A 21,477-nucleotide genomic window follows, 5' to 3' on the forward strand; every position below is an offset into this window, starting at 1 on the left:
AAGGCTGTATTAAGCAATATTCTAGTCATTCATCCTGAATAAATTTATATTTATCTGCTCTTGCACATCTCCCTACAATTATCTTTTAAAAACTATAATAACAGTTGTAATAATGGAACTAGAATTAAAGTATTTTAACCCTGCTTTATTTTGTACATTAGAACATTTGTAATCATTTGCCTAACAGCTGTAGCAACATAGCAAATGGGGTTTGTGTCTTTTAGGCTCCACCTAATACCTTATTTTATTTCTACAGTTTAATTCATTTTATTCTAACTGCCTTATATAACTACATACAGTTCCAGTGATTGAGCATAACAAAGATATTTACTTCCTTTCTTACAGATTTTAGTAATTATTTTCATTTTTTTAAACACCCTTTTTCATTTTGTATTGCAGCTACATTTTAAAATATTTTCTCTTCTGTTTAAGTTATTCATTTTGAGTTGATTTCTTTCCCCCCAGCATATTTATATTCCGTCGTGGCATTTAAACCTCAAGAGTCCCGCAGTCCAATCCTTTGTTTCCACAAAATTAATTGACTGTGTTCAATGCTATTAAACAAATTAATTTAAAGGAACTTAAATGACTGCAGTCTGTGCTGCTTTCATATCACACTAAACTGAAATGTAGTTTCTTACTTTTCATAGAATAGAATAGAATTCCTTATCGGTATTACAGTATTAGTAACATATGAGAAAAGGGCTGGTGAATAAATTATGATTTGTTTTCAAGTACTATAGTACAATTTGAAACTATAGGTTGCTCTTAGTTTACTGATTACAGCATATGTTTGTCATATGGATTAACATATGATATGATTTCTAAATTATTTTGTGCCCAGCTGATGGCAAAACAAAAACCAACAATTAAATTCAAATCAATTAAATTGATCAAACTGAATTTCTGAAATCATTCCAAGACTCAATGGACATTGTGCATGTATGCACATATAGTTTGCTCAATAGATATTTTTTACATTATGTGACTTCTCTCTTTGAATCAAATTAACAGTTGCTGAGGAATTGAGCCAAGGTGGTGCAGTAGTTAGAGTGCAGCATTGCTTCAGCCGACTGCTAACTGCAGTTCAAATCTCACCACGGGCTCAAGGTTGTCTCAGCCTTCCATCCTTCCGAGGTGGGTCAAATGAGGACCCAGATTTTGGGGGGCAATATGCTGACTCTGCAAATCACTTAGAGAAGGCTGTAATGTAAAAGCACTGTGAAGCAGTATATAAGTCTAAGTGCTATTGCTATTTTATCTTCTTTTTGGATCTATTATCTAACAGGAATAAGACTTCAATATTAGATTTGTGCCTGTATAATACTGTTTTTATCATGTTGTGAGCCACCCCGAGTCTTCGGAGAGGGGCGGCATACAAATCTAATAAATTATTATTATTATTATTATTATTATTATTATTATTATTATTATTAATTAATTATTATTATTCAAAAAATTCTAGTTTGTAGTCAACTCTTAAGAGCCCTTGAATCAAATTGTAGATGTGAATCACTTCTTAAGTTAGTCCTGCACCTATGCTGCAGATTATTTTCATGGATGGAGAAACTGAATGAAGTCTTGCTGTTGCGGCAGCATCAAGGAAGGTATCATGAAGGCCAATCATGTTCATGAGAAAAGGCACATACTTTCTGCTGTGCCCAGGTATACATGCCATTATTCCTGAATCTGCTTTTTTTTTTTCTTCCCATGTAGAAATGCCAGAGGAGGCAGTGTTGAAGCTTTTTGGCCAGTACTTTTTTAATTTCTGCAAAACCTCAGGATATGATAAAATGCTACGGACACTAGGAGGAAATTTGATGGAGTTTATTGAGAATCTTGACTCCTTACATAGCTACCTTGCTTTGTCCTACCAGGTACATTTTCTTCTGGGGAGGCACAATGGAAATGTGCGTGCGAGAGACAGAATACATATTTTTGTATTTTGATATGACAGAATAGATTAGTTTCAAACTGCTGCAGAACAAGTACAGATAGAGTTTTGTGAGTAGCATCTTCTCCATTAAACCAAGCTCAAAGGTGATAGGTTGATCCTGCTATAATAAACTCACTGATAAGATACACGTTTCTATTTTCCTAAATTTTGTAACCTGCCCTCTTTCTTATTGCAGTAGACTTACTATGAATCTGTGAGAGTCCTGCTTTCTTAGAGTTACCTGCAGGAGATGAAATATAATAGATGGCTACACTAAAACATGCATGTTTTCCAGGAATTTGGAGAGTTATAATCAGAGGAAGGCTGAGCTATTGCTTTTCATTGTAATTGTAATGCATGGAACTGTCTTGCATTTATACTGAAATGAAGCAATTGTAGCCAAAGGATAGAAGGGTCATTTACAGGAACAATGCTTTTTCCTGCCTTTGAATTATTTTAAATTAGAAATTAATTACCTTTCAATATATGCCATGGCCATTCTCGACTATGACAAATATATCAGTAATATGCTTCAGCAGTGGGAATGTTTAAGAAAAATGATAAACAAATGAACAGAAGGAGAGAGTTTTTGTATACAACCCATTGTGAAAGGAAAATTGGAATTAAAGTTGCATATAGCCTGAACAGGTCCAAAGAGTTATGAATCACAGTTTGATTCTGTTATTGAAACATGAGACCTTCTCCAATGTTTCTAAATTTATTTATTTATTATTTCTTTTATTTATTTATTTTGTCCAATACACAATGAGAGTTTTAGTGGGTATATATCTATATACACATAGTAAAATACATGATGAAGGTTATAGAGGAGATACTCATAGTAAAATATATCTATGTAAGAATAGAAAAGAAGATATAGTAATAGAACATATAAATGAAAGAATAGAAGAGATATAGGAATAGAAGAAAGGTATAGGAGATATAGGAGAGCAATAGGACAGGGGACAGAAGGCACTCTAGTGCACTTGTACTCGCCCCTTACTGACCTCTTAGGAATCTGGATAGGTCAACCGTAGATAATCTAAGGGTAAAGTGTTGGGGGTTTGGGGATGACACTATGGAGTCCAGTAATGAGTTCCACGCTTCGACAACTCGGTTACTGAAGTCATATTTTTTACAGTCAAGTTTGGAGCGGTTAATATTAAGTTTAAATCTGTTGTGTGCTCTTGTGTTGTTGTGGTTAAAGCTGAAGTAGTCGCTGACAGGCAGGACGTTGCAGCATATGATTTTGTGGGCAATACTTAGATCTTGTTTAAGACGTCTTAGTTCTAGGCTTTCTAGGCCCAGGATTGAAAGTCTAGTCTCTTAGGGTATTCTATTTTGAATACAAATTGGCAAGCTCTTATTAATACAAATTAATTCTACTTTGAATACAAATTGGCAAGCTCTTATTAATACAAATTGTAGGGTATTCTATTTTGAATACAAATTGGCAAGCTCTTATTAACCAACACAACAAGGAAGAAATGCAAATTCTGCAATCTGAATTCCTTCCTTATCTATTGTTCTACGTTGGCCTTTCGATAATTTATTGAATGGAAGGCTAATGGTGCAACAAAGATACAAATTGCATTTATAATGGTGGTGGGTATTAGAATAGACTCTTGGCAGTTTTGCAAGAAAATGAAACACATTTTTGTCCTGCCTAGGAAATGAATGCGCCATCATTTCGAGTGGAAAGGAAAGATGGGATAATGCTCCTCCATTATTATTCAGACAGGAAAGGCTTGTGTCACATTGTCCCAGGTATGAAGGCACCAGTTTCACAATGGAATGTATGTAATACAACACTCAAACTGAGTGGGAACTTTTCCATAAGTATACCAAGCATTGGAATTGACTATTTGGGCCAGGGTGGATGGGCTGGATAAGGTTTCTTCACTTAGCTCAATAACCTCTGTCACTTTGACATAACTGTTCCACCCCTCCAATTTATCCTAAGCCTTGTATAAAAGGTTCCCTTGTGCTATCAATTTTTAAAACAATTAGAACATAATTTGGTGTAAATATTAATAATTATTCATTTCAATGGATACATTTTAGAGGATGGCCATCTTTTTGTCTTAGGGCGTACAATTAAAATGAAGTAACAAAGACAAAGTATCTGCCCAACTGTTGCTTTGAACCGTGGTGGTGTAGTAGTTAGAATGCAGTCCTCCAGGGTACTTCTTCTGCCTGCCAGCTGCCTGAAATTTGGCAGTTCAAATCCCACCAGGCTCAATGAACACATATGGAAGTAGGGAGAGTTTCAGCCAGCTTCTGCTTCACTTCATTTTTTAATTCTGTCATTGCTTTAATCAGGAAGGCATGCTTCCTAACAAATCACTTGTGTTAAGTCATCTACTATTTTCCTTTTCCTTTTAAAAAACTTTTATTTATTAGTTTTTTCAAGTTTTAAAAACAACATTTCTATAATTTAATACAGATCTATGCCCGTTTTAAAAAGTCTGTTATATTTCTTATAATCACCTCTTTGTAAGAACATATATTACATTGCATGTTTATATATTTGTACATCCTTTCACATTTTATCTCAGTCTTTTGCCTTTATTGCTAATCCAATTATACCAATTATTCCAAATCTCATAGTATTCTGAGTTGCTAATTCCCTTATTCTCCATGGTCATCCTATCCATTTCTACACATCTAAAGACTTTGTCTATGATATTATTTTCTGGTGGGATTTCTTTGTTTTTCCAGAGTTGTGCATAGGATATTCTTGCTGCTGTAGTTATATGGGTATTTAAATATTGTATTAAGAGTAATAAGGTCTTGGGGTAAGACTAAGAGCTGTATTCTACTTTATAGTTTGTTAGTTTCTCATTTACAGTTATAATAATTGGGAGCAGGGAAGTCAAGTGCAAATACCAAAGAAACGGATGCAGACTGGGATGTACAGATATTTACAGAGCAACACTGAAATCAGATTAAGTCACCTTAGCCAGTTTTCTGATCAGCAACCTTGGTGCTGGGTCTAAGAAAAAATCTCTAGAATGTTTAATTTGTGTTATGCCGGGCTTCACCTTATGAGCCCCCAATTATGGCCAAAACAGAAATTCAAACACACATGGTTGTAAAGTAAAACAAAGTTGGTTTATCAAAAGGAAAATATTGTCCAAACGCACTTTTAATCAGCCAAAGTGCTCTTCCACAAACCCACAAGCCTTGAATGCTGTGAAAAACATTTTAAAAAGCAAAGCAGATAAAAGGCAGCTGTGAGAGCCAACCACAACAAATTTGGTTGTTTTTAAAAAATGTATTATAATTAAAACTATTATTATTTGCTAAGTTTCCAGTTTTATGGAAATCTATCTTATCCTGCTAGAAATTCTCCCCATATCCCAAGAAAGATTAATATAAAAATATAAAATATAAAAGGTTTCCCATTTCTTTATTCTCTTTTGCACTTAACTGCAAAGCTTGTTAAGAGGTTGGAGTAATTTTCTTGAGCAATGAAGAACTTTGGAAGAACAATGATGGGGGAGGAAATTGCTCCAAACTTGAAAAGGGTGTTATTGAAAGGAGGGGATAAGAAACTTGCTTTTCATTAAATTCCTTAAAAGCTGAGCCACTTTGGAAGGAAATCGATATATTGCCCTAAAATAGGCTGTTCCTTTTTTTCCCCTTACATAGGAATTATTGAAGCTGTAGCCAGAGATTTCTTTGACTCTGAAGTGTCTCTGGAAATCCTTGAACAAAATATAGAAGAGGAACGCACTGGAAAGAAGGAGCATGTGGTGTTTTTTATTTTACAGACAAATGAAATAGTGAAGCACAACGTCAAGGAACAAGCAATTTCTCTGTGTGAAGATAACAAAGAGGTGATGTTTCTGTAGAAAGAGCAGAGAAGCTGATAGAGTGGAGGAAATAGGGGCATCTCTAAATTATGGGGTGGGCTCACATATCATACAAAGCTTCTTTTTAGAGATAACTTAATGCATCATTTTCTTTTCAGAAACAGGATGTAGTTATTCCAAAAAGAAGGCGGAAAACTGCTGAACGGGAGTTCTCCTGCGATGTTTTGAGACCTACAGTCAATTCTAGAGCTGGTAAGTTAGTAAATAAGTGTTGGGTAAAATCTGGATCTCAAGAATACAAGCAAAGGTCTTTGAGCTTGCTGAATATATGGAACACTATAGAAAGAAATCAGGTGAGATCATGTACAGTAGCTGATTAACAGGATGAGAGCAGTAGGCACACTTTTCTGTAGAACATGTCTTCACTTTTTATTGTACCATACTGTATATAATAAACAATTATCATATTTTCTTCAGGGTACAAATATATATGTGGTTTCTAGAACTGCTAAGTTTATAGTCAGGGCTGTTCAGATGAGAATACTTTTATAGAACATATTGGGGTGGCATGCAAAGGAGATGAACTCATTTAAGAATATTTTATATCAGTATCTTAGATTTGTTTAATACAGTATAATCCTTTGCACGAGTTATATTCTCATGTTTTACTACTCAATTTTAGCATATTATACTGCATTTTAACTTATTATTTATTCAAATTCCCTCTATTTTAGCCAATTTTATTGTATTTTAACCAGTTTTATGACGACTGATGTGGTCCTTTTCCTCGCTTTGATATGGTCGATTGACTAATCAAATAAAGTTGATATTGATTGATAATTACTTGATTTGCTCTATGTAAGAAATGTCTCCATAAAATTGACACTGGTAAAAGATTGAGTTTTCATGTCATACAAAGAGCTATTCTGTCCGAGATCCTTGTCAAGTCTGTCATATGATTTTAAATGCTTGGGAATCTGAACACTCAGGAATATCACCATTCTTTTTTAAAAAATGTTATTCTATTTCTGAAGATGTCCCAAACAATACAGTGCATTTCTGTAGAAAACTCAGCTCTTTTTAGGTCTAGCTCCAGTTCCTGTACGTTTGCTTTTGTCTTCCTCCATGTAACTAACATAATTATGATCCAAATAAAGAGAGGTTAGGATGCCAGTCTGCTTCAAGTGAACATTATCAAATTTGGAATGATAATTAAAGAATGTCTGTTTGATTGGTTGAGAAAAACATCAGTTCTAAGAATTCACCTTCCATGTGAGAGGGAGCACTACTTGGTTGCGCCATTTTGTAAAATAGTGACCCTGCACCACACCAACCTCAGTGCAGTTCTTCGACAAAATTAATGGTATTATTTCACTGGATTACTGAAGAGAAAGATAAGTGAATATAAAGTGGAAATTAATGCAGAAATTGTCCTCCAGACCTTCCCAAACTGATGTCTTCTGTTACTCATGCTGGCTGGGGCAGTCAATTTTGGACCAGAGTACCTCCGGAACCGCCTGCTACCGCACGAACCCCAGCGACCGATAAGGTCCCACAGAGTTGGCCTTCTCCGGGTCCCATCGACTAAACAATGTCGTTTGGCGGGCCCCAAGGAAAGAGCCTTCTCTATGGCGGCCCCGGCCCTCTGGAACCAACTCCCCCCGGAGATTAGAACTGCCCCCACCCTCCCTGTCTTTCGTAAACTACTCAACACTCACTTATACCGCCAGGCATGGGGGAGTTGAGACACCTTTCCCCCAGGCTTTTAATACTTTGTTTTATGTTTGGTATGAATGTGCTGTTTGGTTTTTTAAATAATGATAGGGTTTTATATGTTTTTTAATATTAGATTTGTTCTACTACTATATTGTTTTTATTACTGTTGTGAGCCGCCCCGAGTCTTCGGAGAGGGGCGGCATACAAATCTAATTAATAATAATAATAATAATAATAATAATAATAACAACAACAACAACAATAACTGAGAGAAGCCATTAAAAATGGCTTCAGAATAAATATTGTTGAAACGAAAAGAAACACAGAGAAACAGATATTGATAATTTAAGGAGACTAACGTACACAAGTAGGAATTGAAATGGTTGCAAATGAATAAGCTGCAAATAAAAATATCCTGCTATATAGCAGATATCCATTCTAAGTTCTGATACCAAAGCTACTTAATGTATAAAGCATAATAATAATAATAATAATAATAATAATAATAATAATAATAATAATAATAATAATGTATTAGATTTGTATGCCACGCCTCTCCGAAGCTTTATTTAATGCTTTATTTTGTCTTGTTTGTATGTATGTATGTATGTATGCTTTCTTTTTATGTCTTGTTTTTATCAATGTAAATAATCAATAAAGATTTTTTGTTTTAAAAAATCTGTTTCTTTTCTCCAGGAACTCTTTTACATCCCTTTGAACCCTTGTTCCCCGAGCGGCTTTGGCTGGATGAGAGGACCTTTTGTCATGCATTTCCTTTCCACCTCGTGTTCGACGAAACAGTAAGGAGGCTTTGGGATGGATTCTTTGGATTTAACCATTCAGCTAAACATGGGGCTGGTATGGGCATGTGGAGTCATTTCTATTAGACCAACACTTGCGGGAATAGTACACAAATCATTAAAATTAACCCAAATATGTAAAGTCAAGGCAGGGTGGTCGTGCAGGCAAGGATTAGATTTGGAAAAAAATCACTATCATAGCCTGCAGGGAAAGACAGTGATATAGAGATGCTACTAGAGTCACTGTTTGGGAGCAAGGAATTTTAAACCCCCCAGATAAAATAGATATCGTAAGAGTCGAAGACTTTATGTATCGCTTTATTTACCATTTCCTTTTATCAGAAAAGTGAGAACTCATATGGTTATTTTCACTGGTATGCTAATCCAGCATTATAGAAGAGGCCTAATGTTGAATACTCTAAATAACGCTGTTAACTGTATCCAGGGAAAATATGTAAATAGCTTGCGCCTGATTGGTTGAGGCGCTGACAGCTCGTTTTGAGCGGGGGGGGGGAAATGTATAAAAAGGAGCCGATTTCCCTTGCCCAGTTGAGACGCGTTCCAGCTGGTAGTCACTTCTAAAAGAGCTGAAAATAAAGAACCGTCTCGTACCCGCTGTGTCAAGACTCTTCACCTAACATCATTAAAAAAAGAGGCTGGGATTGTATGCAAGTGGAAAGTTAGTGAGTGGTGTGTGGGTCCCCCCCAAAAGTCCAGTCTTAAACCAAATTTTACTGTGATATGAAAAACATTTCAAGTGGCTCCACTTTAACTTTGAAGTCATGTTTTGTTACTTGTTTCTGAAGAGGTTTTAGAAAGTCATTCTTAGTTATTGAAATTGCCTTTGGGTTCTCTCCTCAGCTGAAAATCAAACAGGCTGGTGTAAACATTCAGAAATTTGTACCTGGTTTACAAATAAATGGAACCACATTAGATGAATATTTTTATATTATTTATCCCCAAGTCACGTTCGCTATTGCCAGCATGAAAAAGTTTATCAATAGTCAATTTGTTCTCAAGATAAGGAGAGAAATTATGCCCAATTCATTGAAGAAACGGCCTGCGCTGAAGCTCAGAGGTACATTTTTTCTGTGAACTTCTGAAATTTAAAGAAAATTAACTATTTAAGGAAAAAAGAAGGGTGTGTGTGTAAAATTACCATAATGCATTTTCGAATAGAGTCAGGTAGCACAGTAATGGATTAAGTTAACTTTGCAGTAATATAGTAAAGGCCTGCCTACCTACCTGTCATATTTCCTGTTGGGACAAGCAATGTTGAAAATGCTGAATGGACAAAAGAAGTCAGAAATAATAAAGAAATGAAAGTCATTGGATTAACAAAGAAAGGAAACCATGGCTGAAAGTAATTTATATTACTCACATTTACTGTAAACCTCATATCTTTCTATGTTTACAAAGCAAGTTGGCTTCCATACCAAACATAGTAGTCTTCTGTTCTTGACACATATCAATTTTGAAGATCCCATCCTATCATGACCTTTCTCAGTTTTTCCTTTACTCTTGATCTAGTCACCCTCCCCTCATAATTTATTTTATAGTTTGATTCAATTATACTATATGAACAAACCACCTTAGTGTACTTAAGAGAATAACAGAGTTGGAAGGGACCTTGAAGTTCTTCTAGTTCAATGCCCAGCTCAGGCAGGTACTCCTATACTCTTTCAGACAAATGGTTGTCCAATTTCTTCTTAAAAACGTCCGATGTTGGAGCACGGAAAATGTCTGAAAGCAAGTTGTTCCACTGATTAATTATTCTCATTGTCAGGAAATTTCACATTAGTTCTAGGTTGCTCTTCTCCTTGATTAGTTTCCACCCATTGCTTCTTGTCTTGCCTTTGGGTGCTTTGGAGAATTGGTTGACCCCCTCTTCTTTGTGGCAACCCCTGAGATATTGGAATACTGCTATCATGTCACCCCTAGTCCTTCTTTTCATGCTAATTCCTTCATCTAGAATCATCCAACCTATATTCATTTAGCATTTTCTTATTCTTTATCTTGTCTCTACTTTTTCTTTTACATATAAAATTCTTAACAATCCCTGTAATAGAACTTGCAAAAAAATTCTGCTGAGTCCCTTTCATTTTCCATCTAAATTGGGAAGGAATAATGCTGCCCTAATTCAGATGTTTACCACCAAATTCTGATAGTACAATTTTAGGGGAATTTTAGAGATACCAAAAAAGGAAAGACTTGAAGATTACAATAACTTGTAAGTAGCCCATCTTTATGTTATTGTACTGTGTGTTCTTGATCAGTCTGTTGCCTTTAACTCTTTCAAGTCCTTACACAGGAATGAAAGATTCTGCATTCTACATTCTAAACCCAAAATTAAGAGGGTATTGAAGCATTGGCAAAACCTGTGAAATCTAGATATTAGATAAGATTCTGATAATTTATAGATTAAGCCTAATGGAAAGCACTGTATAATGTGTTTATTGGGACAAGGACAAATGATCTGGATGGATTGCAACCGTAGCATGATCTACTTGTGCTCACCAAAACTCCGCAGTTTAGATGAGTTAGAAGAACAAGAAATGCACCTTTCCGACATCGCCCAACATGACCCAACAAGAGACCTGATCCTCTTCAACCAGCAGCGGCTGGCAGAGATAGAGCTATCCAACCAACTAGAGAGAAAAAAGGAAGAGCTCAGGATTCTGTCTAAGAATCTAGAAATAGAGAAGAAGAAATCAGAAACTTTACTCTATGCCATGTTACCAAAACATGTGGCTAATCAGCTGAAGGAAGGCAAAAAGGTCGAAGCAGGTATGACAATTCTATTACCTTTGATTATCAAATAGAAAATGGCATGTCATAAAATAGCAAGGGTTAGGAATTCAATTGAATATCTGAAAACAATACCTTCAAAGCTAAGATCCTGTGTGTTTGGACTTGGTTTGAACAGAGCTCTGGTTTTCCGGGAACCAAGGGAAATCAGGATATATATTTAACACTCAGGTATTTTCCATAATGCTTATTTTTCAGATAAGTACAAAAGTAAACTATGTAGTCTCATAATTTTTTTAAAAAAGATCCATTGGTTTGACATTGATGAATATGTAAACATTACTTTTTCAAAATAATTCACCTGTTGTCTAGGGTTTTGCATACTATTACTTACATTTTTAGGCAAATTGTGTTTTTAAACTTTGTTGTAACCTTGATTTTAGAAGGTATAAAGGAGAGGCTTTCAACCTCATGTGTGTTCTGAAATGACATAAGAATTTGTTGCTTTGTCCATCGACGTATTTCAATAAAGCCTAACATCTAACCCAATGGAGTCCATCCATCAATATACACACTTTAATAATATATTAATGAAGTGAGAAGTCATACATGCTGCGATTTGTTTTCTAGCTTTTAGTAGGATTCAGACAAGTGGCAATAATAGTTAAATGTCATTTCTATTAAGCATTGTTAGACTTTTGGCTTAAGTATTTTATCCTTGCCATAGTAAAAACCCAAAACAGAGAAACTGTTGCTTCTGAAAACTATTCTTTTTTGCTATTCTTGTTGTTCCCCAGGAGATTTTAGCTGCTGCACAATACTTTTCAGTGATGTAGTGACTTTCACAACCATCTGTTCTGTCTGTGAACCTATTCAGATTGTGAACATGCTTAATTTAATGTATTCCAAGTTTGATCGACTGACTAATGTCCATGGAGTTTATAAAGTAAGTGTGGCTGTTTCTGACATTTGCTGCTGTCTTTTGTATGGATGGATAATTTTAGATTGGCAGCAATAAGGAAGAATGAATCCTGAAATTAGTTTCCTAGACCAACTTCTAGATTAGATAGCACTTAGTATAATAGCAATTTTCTGGCTTGCAAACTTTTTCCCTTCCTGCAAAGAAATTGATCTTCTCTCATAGCCATCCCCAACCTGGTACCCCGAAATACATTTGGATTGGAACTCCCAGAATTTCCCGCAATTGTCTATACCAGCTGTTTAATGAGATTATTTTTTACTTTGAATTGAACTAGTTGGTTTTAACAAATGTTACCGTAGTAACAGTTTTTTAAATTGACTATTAAGACAGCCTTGGTGGCTCAGTAGTTAGAATGCAAAATAGCAGACTCTACAGCCTGGAATTCGACCCTAACTGGCTCAAAGTTGACTCAGCCTTCCATTCTTCTGAGGTTGGTTAAATGAGGATGCAGACTATTGACACTGTAAACTGCTTAGAGAGAACTGTAAAAGCACTGTTAAATGCTATATGAGTCTAAGTGCCATTGCTACTGCTATGAATGTTATTGCAATTGCATGTGTTTGGAGAGTAACAGATTGGGAAACACATGGATAACTGCAGTATATAATGTATTTTTATTAATTAGCCATGGTTTTTTTTACCACTGTTTGCTTGGTGGTAAATGAGATACATCTTTGTATCTGCATCAGTCAGCATTTTGACACTTGGTTTATAAACTCCAATCCTTTGTCATATGTTTAATGTACTTGAGTTTTTATGGATAATTTCTCATCAACAATCTATCGAGCACTAACTGTACAATCTCAGTAATCCGCTTGATGAATATTATATTTCTGCAACAATTTTCCCCATTTTTTCTTTCACTTGTTCCTCCGTCCTTTTTTTCTTTGAAAAATTATTCATAAATAAAAGTTTTATTTAAAAAAAGAAAAAAGAAAGCATTAGAGTAAATGATTCCCTTAAGGAAAATGAAAGAAATAAAGAGTAAGCTGCCTAGATTAGCCCCACAGTGAGATAGGCAGCAAAGAAATGTAATAAATAAAATAAATAAATAAGGAGATACGCTTGCTATGTTCAGTTTACAGAACTTTTGGCAGTTTGGTTCCCATTAGCTCCAACTAGCAGTGGGGTGTAAGAATTGCAGACCAAACAACTGGAGGGCACCAGCCCACAAATGGTTGGTGGGCTTCAATGCATACATTACCATGCATCTTTCTTTATAGGTGGAAACCATTGGTGATGCCTACATGGTTGTAGGGGGAGTTCCAGTCCCAGTTGCCAGTCATGGTGAAAGGGTGGCTAATTTTGCCCTTGGCATGAGAATTGCTGCAAGAGAAGTTATGAACCCTATTACCACTAGACCTATACAGGTAATTCATGGTTTAAAGACTTAAATATAAGAAAAAGATCAAGCCATCTCACTTGCAGCAGAGAGAGAGAGAATTAAAACAGTATGATTAGCAGGAACCAATTATTGTTTTCTTCTTCCATTCCCCAAATGGTCTCCCTTTATTGTGGCAACTTCATCTGCTAAATGTTGGGTGTACAGTATATCATATAAGGAATACAGTGTTCCCTCGATTTTCGCGGGTTTGAACTTCGCGAATAGCCTATACCACGGTTTTTCAAAAAATATTAATTAAAAAATACTTCACTTTTTTTCCCTATACCACGGTTTTTCCCACCCAATGACGTCATATGTCATCACCAAACTAATAATTTTTGCAAATAAATAACAAAAAAAATGATTATTGTTAATAAATAATTATGTTTATAAATATCAGGATCACTAAGTGTCTTATTCAATAGTGAGTACCAGTAATAATGGTGAGTAAATGATTGTTAAGGGAATGGGAAATGGTAATTTAGGGGTTTAAAGTGTTAAGGGAAGGCTTGCGATACTGTCCATAGCCAAAAATGGTGTATTTACTTCCGCATCCCTACTTCGCAGAAATTCAACTTTCGCGGGCGGTCTCGGAACGCATCCCCAGCGGAAATCGAGGGAACACTGTACATCTCTAGATTTTTTTTTCCATTTCTCAGTTCCCCTTCCTTCCTACAGGCATTTTTTAAATCAGGAGCCTGCTGAGTGGGGAATTTATTTTTATTTTTTGCCTAATTTGAAGAGAAACTACTCCCAACAAATAATTAAATAACTGGCAAGCCAACTTCTGTTAAACCAACCAAAATCACTAAATATAAACAAGTCACGCTTTTCATCTCCTCAAATTATTTAAAATATTTATTTGAAATATTTCTGTGGTGTTTTTAATGGTAAACTCCTTCAATGATAGCTGAGATACATTAAAAAAAGGAAAGGAAACATTAATAAAGGCCCATATAAGCAATATGTAATAAATGTTAAAAGACCTATACAACCTCAGATAATAACAACAAAATAATATTTACGTTTAGTAAGATAGTAATTATCTATTTTTAACAATGAATCTAATCAATTAGAAATTGAACATTTGTATACTGAAATAGAAATGGGCAATGATCTGCATGTATATGAGATTTCTTTCCTTTTTATTGTATTTGAAAAACTAAATAAACCTTTTTAAAAAAGCAATATGTAATAAAACTTAAAACATAAACTCAACTCCAGTTCCAAATGAGGCCCTAAGTGGAATAATTACAAGGGAAAGATTATTTATATAAATGGATCTCCAGCATGTTTCTCATGATAAATGATAAGAAACACGCACACAAAAAGTTAAAGTATAATTTGGGTTTATTCAGAATCCACTAAGGGAATATATTTCCACAATAGCAATAGCACTTAGGACTTATATACCGCTTTTCAATGCTTTACAGCCCTCTCTAAGTGGTTTACAGAGTCAGCATATTGCCCCCAACAATTTGGGTCTTAGTTTTACCCACCTCAAAAGGATGGAAGGCTGAGTCAACCTTGAGCCTGGTGAGAATTGGACTGCCAAATTGCAGACAGTCAGCAGAAGTAGTCTGCGGTACTGCACTCTAACCATTGCACCACCACGACTCAAAAACCTCTTCCCTCTTGTGACTTCCATCTTATGTTTCTCTCAACAGATTAGAATTGGGATACACACCGGACCAGTGCTGGCTGGTGTAGTTGGGGAGAAAATGCCCAGGTACTGTTTATTTGGGGATACCGTCAATACAGCTTCCAGGATGGAAAGCCATGGATTGCCAGACAAAATCCATATCAGCTCCACAACATTCAAGTAAGTGGGGGCTTGCAATGAAATATAAAATCCATCAGACAGGAACTTGATTGAGCCGGGATGAAATCTCATAATCTGCTTTGGATATTGTGCTAAGGCAAAATATGGTTTGTTCACTTATAACTATGTGTAGTTCTAGCCAGCCATGGCCAGTTAGCAATAAATCATGAACTCTATGTTGTTTCTTGCACTGAACAGAGCACTTCCACCTCAAGTGTTTGAGACAGCAGAAAGGGGAACCATAGAGGTGAAAGGCAAAGGGAAAATGACAACCTATTTTCTGAAACAAAATCTCAGCGCTACTGAGGACGAAATAATGGGACGGTGTGAAGAGAATGTTCATAGCAATGGTATGTAATATATTGTGTATATGTGTGTGTGTGTATGTGTGTGTATGTACCTTTGCGATCACATTACAGTGATCCCTCGATTATCGCGAGGGTTCCGTTCCAAGACCCCTCGCGATAATCGATTTTTCGCGATATAGTGGTGCGGAAGTAAAAACACCATCTGCGCATGCGCACCCTTTTTTTCCATGGCCGCGCATGCGCAGATGGTGTTTTTACTTCCGGTTCCTTCCGCCGCCCAGCAGCTGATCTGCTCGGCAGCGCCGCAGCAGCGAGGAGCCAAAGATCGGGGTTTCCCCTTTGCGTGGGCAGCGGGGAAGACCCAGGGAAGGTTCCTTCGGCCGCCCAGCAGCTGATCTGCTCGGCAGCGCCGCAGCAGCGAGGAGCCGAAGATCCGGGTTTCCCCGCCGCCCACGCAAAGGGGAAACCCGGATCTTCAGCTCCTCGCTGCTGCGGCGCTGCCGAGCAGATCAGCTGCTGGGCAGCCGAAGGAACCTTCCCTGGGTCTTCCCCGCCGCCCATGCAAAGGGGAAACCCGGATCTTCGGCTCCTCGCTGCTGCGGCGCTGCCGAGCAGATCAGCTGCTGGGTGGCGGAAGGAACCTTCCCTGGGTCTTCCGCGCCGCCCACGCGCCGCTCGAGAGCAAGAGGGGGAGAGATAGAGAAAGAGAGAGAAGGAAAGAAAGAGATGAGAGAGGGAGGAAGAGAGTGTGAGAGAGGAAGAAGCAAGAGAGAGAAAGAGAGAGAGAAAGAAAGATGAGAAAGGAAGAGAGTGACGTCATCGGGTGGGAAAATATTTTTAATTAATATTTTTTGAAAAATTGCGATATAGCGTTTCGCGAAGATTGAGATCGCGAAAATCGAGGGATCACTGTACAAGCAACTGTGTTCTCTTCGCCAACAATGTAAAACTTTTCAACACCACCAATAACACAGCTACTCTCCAGAAAGACCTTGACTCTGTTTCCGATTGGTCAAACATTTGGCAACTCCAAATCTCAACCAACAAATGCTCTGTCCTACACATTGGCAAAAAGAATCAGAACACCAAATACAAGGTGAATAACCAAGACCTTACAGACAACCCTCACACCGTAAAAGACCTTGGAATACTCATATCAAATGACCTAAGTGCCAAAGCCCACTGCAACATCGCCAAAAAGGCTTCAAGAGTTATTAACCTAATCCTATGTAGCTTCTGCTCCAGTAATCTCACACTACTAACCAGAGTATACAAAACCTTCGCTAGACCAATCCTTGAATACAGCTCAGCTGTCTGGAGCCCACACCGCATTTCGGACATAAACACTCTAGAAAATGTCCAGATATACTTTACTAGAAGAGCCCTACAATCCTCCACTCACAACAGAATACCCTACGCAACTAGTCTTACAATCCTAGGTTTAGAAAGCTTAGAACTACGTTGCCTTAAACATGACCTAAGCATAGCCCATAAAATCATCTGCTACAATGTCCTTCCTGTCAATGACTACTTCAGCTTCAACCACAACAACACAAGAGCACACAACAGATACAAATGTAAAGAAAACCACTCGACTACGGAAAATATGACTTTAGTAACCGAGTAGTTGATGCATGGAACTCACTACCAGACTTTGTAGTAACATCACCTAACCCCCAAAACTTTACCCTTAGATTATCCACCTTTGACCTCTCCTGATTCCTAAGAGTCAATAAGGGGCTTGCATAAGTGCACCAGAGTACCTTCCGTCCCCTCTCCTAATGTTTCTCTTTTACTAGTATCGTGTATATAAATATTATTATATCTTTGTATACCATCAATACATACTTGACAACACAAATATATGTGTGTGTGTGTGTGTGTGTGTGTATGCATGTGTGTATGTATGCAGGTTGTCCTCAACTTACAACACTGATTGTTCAAAATTACAATGACACTGTAAAAATGACTTATGACCAATTTCCATATTTATGCCCATTGCACCATCCCCATGGTCACATGATCTACATTTGGATGCTTGCTAACTGTCTCATATTTATGATGGTTGCATTGTCCTGGAGTCATGTGATCTCTTTTTGCGACCTTCTGACAAGCAAAGTCAATGGGAAAGGCAGATTCACTTAACAACCATGTTACTAACTTAACAACTAGTGATTCACTTAGCAAATGTGGCAAAAAAAGGTCGTAAAAAGGGACAAAATCCACTTAAAAATTTCTCATTCAGCAACATAAATTTTGGGCTCAACTGTGGTCATAAACTGAGGACCACCTGCATACATACATCAGAGATGTCCTTATTATGAGTATCTTCCTCAACCTGTTTTTAATGATATTTTAAATTTCAACTGCCAAACTTCTTAGTCAGTATGCTCAATAGGAATACTATAGCAGTAGTCTCAACAGCGTTGGAGGATACCAACTTAGGAGAAGTAATTCTTCCACTGTAATTCTGACGCTCAACTACCACTGATGTCTTCTGAAAAGCCAGTCCTGTCTCATAATTCTACAATTTGCATGTCAGAAAATTGGAGGCTGGTTTACAGTTCACTGACAGGACTATTATGTACTCCTGGGGCAGAGGTCTTCAAACTTGGCAATTTAAAGACTTGTGGACTTCAACTCCCAGAATTCTCCAGCCAGTATAGCTGGCTAGAGAATTCTGGGAGTTGAAGTCCACAAGTCTTAAAATTGCCAAGTTTGGGGACCCCTGTCCTAGGGCAGCGGTTTTGACCTTTGGGGAGTCAAACAGCCCTTTCACAGAGGTCATCTAAGACCATTGGAAAACACATATTTCCGATGGTCTTAGGAATTGAGGTGGGTCTACCCACATACAAATAGACCACTGCAAAATAAAAAATAAAAAAAATCTGTACAATGGGAACTTCTGAGCATGGGCAGAAGCTCAATTTCCAACACTGCACATGTGTTGCCATTTTGTTTTTAGCTCTCTTTTTGTTCTGTCGGGCTCTCTGGTAGACTCCTCCCGAAAATTCACAGGTGCAAATTTCATTATAAAGAACAATGTTCTTTATAATGAAAATTCACTTAAACTAAGCCCTCTTTTTGTATAGCAAAGAGCACTCCTCTCCAACCAAACTGGTAATTGGTACAAGTCCCTTATCAGTTCTGAAATACTTAGCTTGCAGCTGTGAGGCAATTCACAGTCCTTCTCCTTTCACAAAGTGAAACACACTTTGCTCTGGTTTAGTTTCAAAGCGGGGAAAAATCAGCACACAAAAGGTCAAACGCAGCAAAGCAGGCACGAAACACAACGCTCCTCAATGGCCAAACCCACAGGCTGCTATTTATAGCAGCCTCACTAATTACCACAGCCCCACCCAACCACAGGTGGCCTCATTTTCTTTGATAATAATCTCTCAGTTGTTGTTGCCTATGCATCGCTCTCCGCATGCGTTGCTGTATCATTAACTCTTGTTCTGAATCCAAGAAAGAGCTAGATAATTGATCTCCTTCTGAGCTGTCTGCCACACTCTCCTCCTTCCTGTCACTCATGTCTTCTTCATCAGCAGATTCCACCAGGGACAAAACAGGCCTGAAGCATATGGATGTCTCCCCCACATCCACAGTCCTTGGGGCAGGAGCTGGGCCAGAGCTAACCACAACACCTTTCTTCTTTTTGCAATTTGTAAAATAAAATTTCAGCACTGCACATGCGTGCGCGCACAAACAACAAGGTGCAGCCACGTAGTATAGGAGGAAGCAAACTGGCAGTGAGGTAAATTAGAACCCACTCCTGAGTTTTCTAATAATTTTATTATTTTATGATTGGGGGTCGCCACAAATGAAGAACGGCATTAGGAAGTTGAGAACCACTGCCTTAGAGGTTTCCATCTCAACCTTTAAGAAACTAAATCAAATATGATTACAGTTTTGAAGAAAATCTGTCGAGTTCCATTTCATCCCTTCCTCTGGTCTATCTTAACCTCTTCTATTCCTTGCCCCAGTAGCAGTTCTGTTTGCTTCTGATGCCTTGCAGTGTCATTACAAATATGTAGCAGAGATATGAATCCGTGGTGGCCCAATAGTTAGAATGCAGTATGGCAGGCTGACTCTGCTGACTGCCATGCATTTGATTCTGAACAGCTTAAGGTCAATTCAACCTTCCATCCTTCCGAGGTCAGTAAAATGTGGACCCAGATGGTTGAGGACAATATGCTGGCTCTGTAAACCACTTTGAGAGGGCTGTAAAGCACTGTGAAGCAGTATACAAGTCTTAAATAGCATTGCTAATCCCCATGGCAAACAATTTGCTTAATATTGAGAATGGGATCAGATTGGCATAAACTGACTTGTTGGAAGGGCTCCATTTATTATATATATTATGTATAATTATTACATCTTTAAAAACTATTTCTGGGACCAACTAAATAAAATAATCCCTCAGATTTGATGACAGAATTCCCAGCAGCGTCCTTCACTGCTATCTCATGAAACCGTGTAATAGTATGCTCAATATGTGCCGATGGGAGGAGTTAAACATAGGTAATCTTTGATGATCATAGTGTTACACTTTGATCAGATTCCCTATGATTTTTACATTGTGCATCCGTCTGGTTTACTCAGGAGTTGTTTTAGGCCTTCTGCTGCTTATCATATTTCCAGTTTGGAGAAGGAATCATAAAGGACATGTGGTGTTTTCCAGGATTATATCTGTAGCAGCATTAATCTAGGAATGAGAAAATTTAGAACCTGGGGGTTGACTATTGACTGCATCTAGATCAGTGTTTTTCAACCAGTGTGCCGCGAGACATGGTCAGGTGTGCCGCGAAGCTCAGCAAGAGAGAGAAAGAGAGAGAGAGAGAGAAAGCAAGAGAGAGAAAGAAAGAGAAAGAAAGCAAGAGAGAGAAAGAGAAAGCAAGAAAGCAAGAGAGAGAGAGAAAGAAAGCAAGAGAGAGAAAGAGACAGAAAGAAAGCAAGAGAGAAAGAGAAAGAGAGAGAAAGAAAGCAAGAAAGAGAAAGAGAGGGAGAGAAGGAGGGAGAGAGAAAGAGAGAGGAAGGAAGGAAGAAAGAAAGAAAGAGGGATGGATAGAGAGAGGAAGGAAGAGAAAGAAGGAGAGAAATAGAGCGAAAGGGAGGAAGAGAGAGAATTTTTTTGTCCAAACTTTTTTTAGCCCCCCCCCCCATTCCCCCCCAGCTCAATGTGCCCCATGATTTTGTATATGTAAAAAATGTGCCGCAGCTCAAAAAAGGTTGAAAATCACTGATCTAGATGAATCTCCCTCTCAATCTAACTCATCTCATTGGGAGACTGTCAAAACATTGTTGGGAAATAGAAACAAGCCATCCAGCAACATTTAAATCATGGTTATAATAAGCAAATTGAAAATTATTTCTAAGAATTTCTAAGAGCCTATGAAAGTTACAATCCACTTCAATTTCGGGGGACTCCCCACTTCTTAAGATCCTATATATATTGTACAATTAATTATTAAGGAGCAGAGGGAATCATTCTTTTCTGTTGGCATAAAAAAGAACATGGACATAACCTTTGTTTGCATATTTAAGTTTGTAATTTGCTTTTCTTTTTTTTTGCTTAGACGCACACCACTTGCAAGTTTGAGAAGGGAGATCTGAACTTGGTCAAGCGGTTACATGAACTTTACTATTGGTTTTTTTTTAACGAAAATAGCAATTATCGCCTATGAAAACTGACAAGGGATTAGAAGGGTGTGATCCATAGAATGGCTAACAAATTGGGTCTGGTCACAGCTCATGCTTTAATGGGAATATTCCAAATTGTTTTTCTCACACCTTTGCTCTCCTTCTGCCCCCTAGGTAATTTAGTAGGAGCTGAAAGTTGTGATGGAGAACAATTGCAAGAGGAAAAAGAATCATTGCTTTCAAAACATATTGCTGACAACCACACACCTTCAGCATTTTGCATTGTCTTTTAGAAAAAGTCAGCCATTACACTGTGGGCT

At 37.5% G+C, this 21,477-nt stretch overlaps 2 protein-coding genes across 2 annotated transcripts in view; one reads left to right on the forward strand and one right to left on the reverse strand.

Annotated features, from left to right (window-relative positions):
• Positions 1–21,450, forward strand: part of LOC139172332 (guanylate cyclase soluble subunit beta-2-like) — a 29,027-nt gene extending 7,577 nt beyond the window's left edge. Inside the window, exons 5-16 of the mRNA XM_070761368.1 lie at positions 1,717–1,877; positions 3,607–3,703; positions 5,591–5,707; positions 5,968–6,006; positions 8,167–8,270; positions 9,132–9,348; positions 10,737–11,057; positions 11,816–11,964; positions 13,224–13,370; positions 15,052–15,206; positions 15,405–15,556; positions 21,332–21,450. Of these exons, the coding sequence (XP_070617469.1) occupies positions 1,717–1,877; positions 3,607–3,703; positions 5,591–5,707; positions 5,968–6,006; positions 8,167–8,270; positions 9,132–9,348; positions 10,737–11,057; positions 11,816–11,964; positions 13,224–13,370; positions 15,052–15,206; positions 15,405–15,556; positions 21,332–21,450 (1,778 nt within the window). The remainder of the gene's footprint in view (positions 1–1,716; positions 1,878–3,606; positions 3,704–5,590; positions 5,708–5,967; positions 6,007–8,166; positions 8,271–9,131; positions 9,349–10,736; positions 11,058–11,815; positions 11,965–13,223; positions 13,371–15,051; positions 15,207–15,404; positions 15,557–21,331) is intronic.
• VPS36 (vacuolar protein sorting 36 homolog) overlaps positions 1–21,477 on the reverse strand; it is a 353,187-nt gene that overhangs the window by 291,759 nt on the left and 39,951 nt on the right. The window lies entirely within an intron of this gene.

Source organism: Erythrolamprus reginae, chromosome 1 (assembly GCF_031021105.1).
Source record: "Erythrolamprus reginae isolate rEryReg1 chromosome 1, rEryReg1.hap1, whole genome shotgun sequence".
Taxonomy (NCBI): Eukaryota; Metazoa; Chordata; class Lepidosauria; order Squamata; family Dipsadidae; genus Erythrolamprus; species Erythrolamprus reginae.